Source organism: Salmo trutta, chromosome 29 (assembly GCF_901001165.1).
Source record: "Salmo trutta chromosome 29, fSalTru1.1, whole genome shotgun sequence".
NCBI lineage: Eukaryota > Metazoa > Chordata > Actinopteri > Salmoniformes > Salmonidae > Salmo > Salmo trutta.
Window position 1 is genome coordinate 23561043 of NC_042985.1, and position 2475 is coordinate 23563517.

At 50.7% G+C, this 2475-nt stretch overlaps 1 protein-coding gene across 1 annotated transcript in view; it reads left to right on the forward strand.

Moving 5' to 3' along the window:
- Positions 1–845: 845 nt before the first annotated feature.
- Positions 846–2475, forward strand: part of LOC115167158 (genetic suppressor element 1-like) — a 50331-nt gene continuing 48701 nt past the window's right edge. Inside the window, exon 1 of the mRNA XM_029721307.1 lies at positions 846–1052. Coding sequence (XP_029577167.1) covers positions 857–1052 — 196 coding nt within the window. The 5' untranslated portion in view covers positions 846–856. The remainder of the gene's footprint in view (positions 1053–2475) is intronic.

Here is a 2475-nt window from a genome sequence, read left to right on the forward strand (position 1 = left end):
GTGTGTTACCTCTATCATACTGTTCTCTCATGGTGTGTGTTACCTCTATCATACTGTTCTCTCATGGTGTGTGTTACCTCTATCATACTGTTCTCTCATGGTGTGTGTTACCTCTATCATACTGTTCTCTCATGGTGTGTGTTACCTCTATCATACTGTTCTCTCATGGTGTGTGTTTGAAAGGTTTCTATTGGCCCTGGCTCAGTTGGAGCATGTTAAGTAGAGCTGCTGTGTGGGCTGAGGCAGACAGACCGGACCCGTGAGGTAGGGGTCACACACCCTGTAGCCTATAACCTTTTACCCCAGCTCCCCAGCCTAAGCCCAAAGCCCCCCTCCCCCAGTTAGACACACAGACATACAGACATACGGACACACACACACAGACACACAGACATACAGACACACAGACATACAGACACACAGACATACAGACAGACATACAGACATACACACACACACACACACACACAGACATACAGACACACAGACACACAGACATACAGACAGCACTGGGCTCTGGCTGACTCTCAGCTCTCACTCACCACCGTGTGTGTCTGTGTTTATGTGTGTGTGTGTGTGTGTGTGCGTGTGCGTGTGTGCGTGCGTGTGTAAGGTCTGGTGTGAGACAGACAGATAGCCCCCAGTGTGTGAGAGAGATTTTCCAGTGTCACTGGGGGGGAGGGGTTCCATAGTGTCAGCTGTCTGAACCCTCAACTGATAAGTTGACCAATCACAGCATGAGTTAGTCTGACTGACAGGCTGACTGACCCATCATCTACAGCCGCTTTATAAATGACATACATCAGTCTATTATGTCTATTAACCCTTTCTCTCCCTCTCTCTCCTCTCTCCAGGCATGAGCCATGAGCCAAAGTCACCTTCCTTAGGAATGATATCCACGGCAACTCGCACCACGGCGACGGTCAGCCCCCTCACCCCGTCGCCCCTTAACGGATCTATCGTAGCCAATGGGAGCCCGGCGACCCAGTCCGCACACTCCGGATTCGCCGCTGCCCTCCGTAAACTGGCCAAACAGGCTGAGGATCCTCGAGGTAAGGACAACACACACGTGGACAGACAGAGTTATGATTATAGAGTTTCTTAATGCCAGGTGTATTGTTATCAAGCCTATACAAGGTGTAGAAACGTTGGGTCATTTAAAGCCATTGTACAACCAGCTGTTGTCAGAAATCCCTCTTACCCCTATGAACTAACCGTCCCCTCTTCTTACCCTCCTCTCACTCCTTCCTTCCTCCCTGACGCGCTAAGCTCATTCAAAAACCGTCTGTCCTCCTGGACCCTAACCTCTAACCCCTGACCCCTGTAGCCTAACCCCTCAGATGGGCTGTCTGTGTGTGTCGTGTTTAGCTGCTAATAGCAGTGGAGTGATATTCACACTAGATTGAATTATGCAGCCTCCCCTAAGAGAGCAGCACGCAGGACAGCCATGCTAGTTGACCCATTTAAGCGCCAGCGGTGTGTGTGTGTGTGTGTGTGTGTGTGAGTGAATAACATTGCATGTTTGTGTCACCTCCTCCTCACCTGGAGCAGACACACACACACACACACACACACACACACAGACCACTGTGTTTTTCAGTTTATTGTCCCCTGTCCCGTGCTGTCCCACTGGTCTAACCTGACTGTGAAGTAGTCATTGTGTGGTGGGGTGCTTTTAGAATTGGTCGTGGAGGGCTCATATGATGCAGCTGTAACACACTGACCCACTCTCCTCTCAGACTCACTTCTCAGTAAAACTTAGGTTTCTGCAGACGTTTCTCAATGAACACTGAATCAATAGAATACTTCTCTTCTTCTCACTACCCTTTCGACCTCCTACAGGTTTCTATCAGTCAGACATACAGCTCAGGGTTTGATTGTGAGTTGTATTTCTATCTGGTCTGGATATGGGATATTACTGTGTGTTACAGACAGTTGGATGTTGTTTGTTCAGTTGTTGGTTGTTGTCTGGACAGGGTCAGACTTAGGTCACAGATGGACAAGGCTGCTATTCTCCCGTGTAAACACACACACACATACACACACACACGCTATTCTCTCGGCGGCTGTTTGGCTGGCTTTGTGCAGCAGCTCGTTGAGGCCTTTCTGGTAGATGGTGTGTGAAGCAGTGGCTCTGGTCAACCATGGTGTGTGTGTCTATGAGGTGTAACCTTCCCCAGGACTGAGACTCTGGCTGGCCCTCATACACAGGAGCTGATCTTCACTGGCCCTCTAAGACACACACACATACGCTGCTGGGCCCCTCCAGGGGGACGGAGCCAGACTCTGCTGAGAGTCCCCTGAGTAGGGCTGGCAGGGGTCCTGTTTGGGTGTGTGTGAGTGCATGTGTGTACGTGTGTATCTGGCTGTCTGCCCCAGCTCCAGTGAGCCCCAGCGGCCCCAGCCATCCACCCCGGGTCAGGCTCTCTTAATCAGGCTGTGTGTTTGAGAGAGATCCCCTCATCCTTGGCCCTC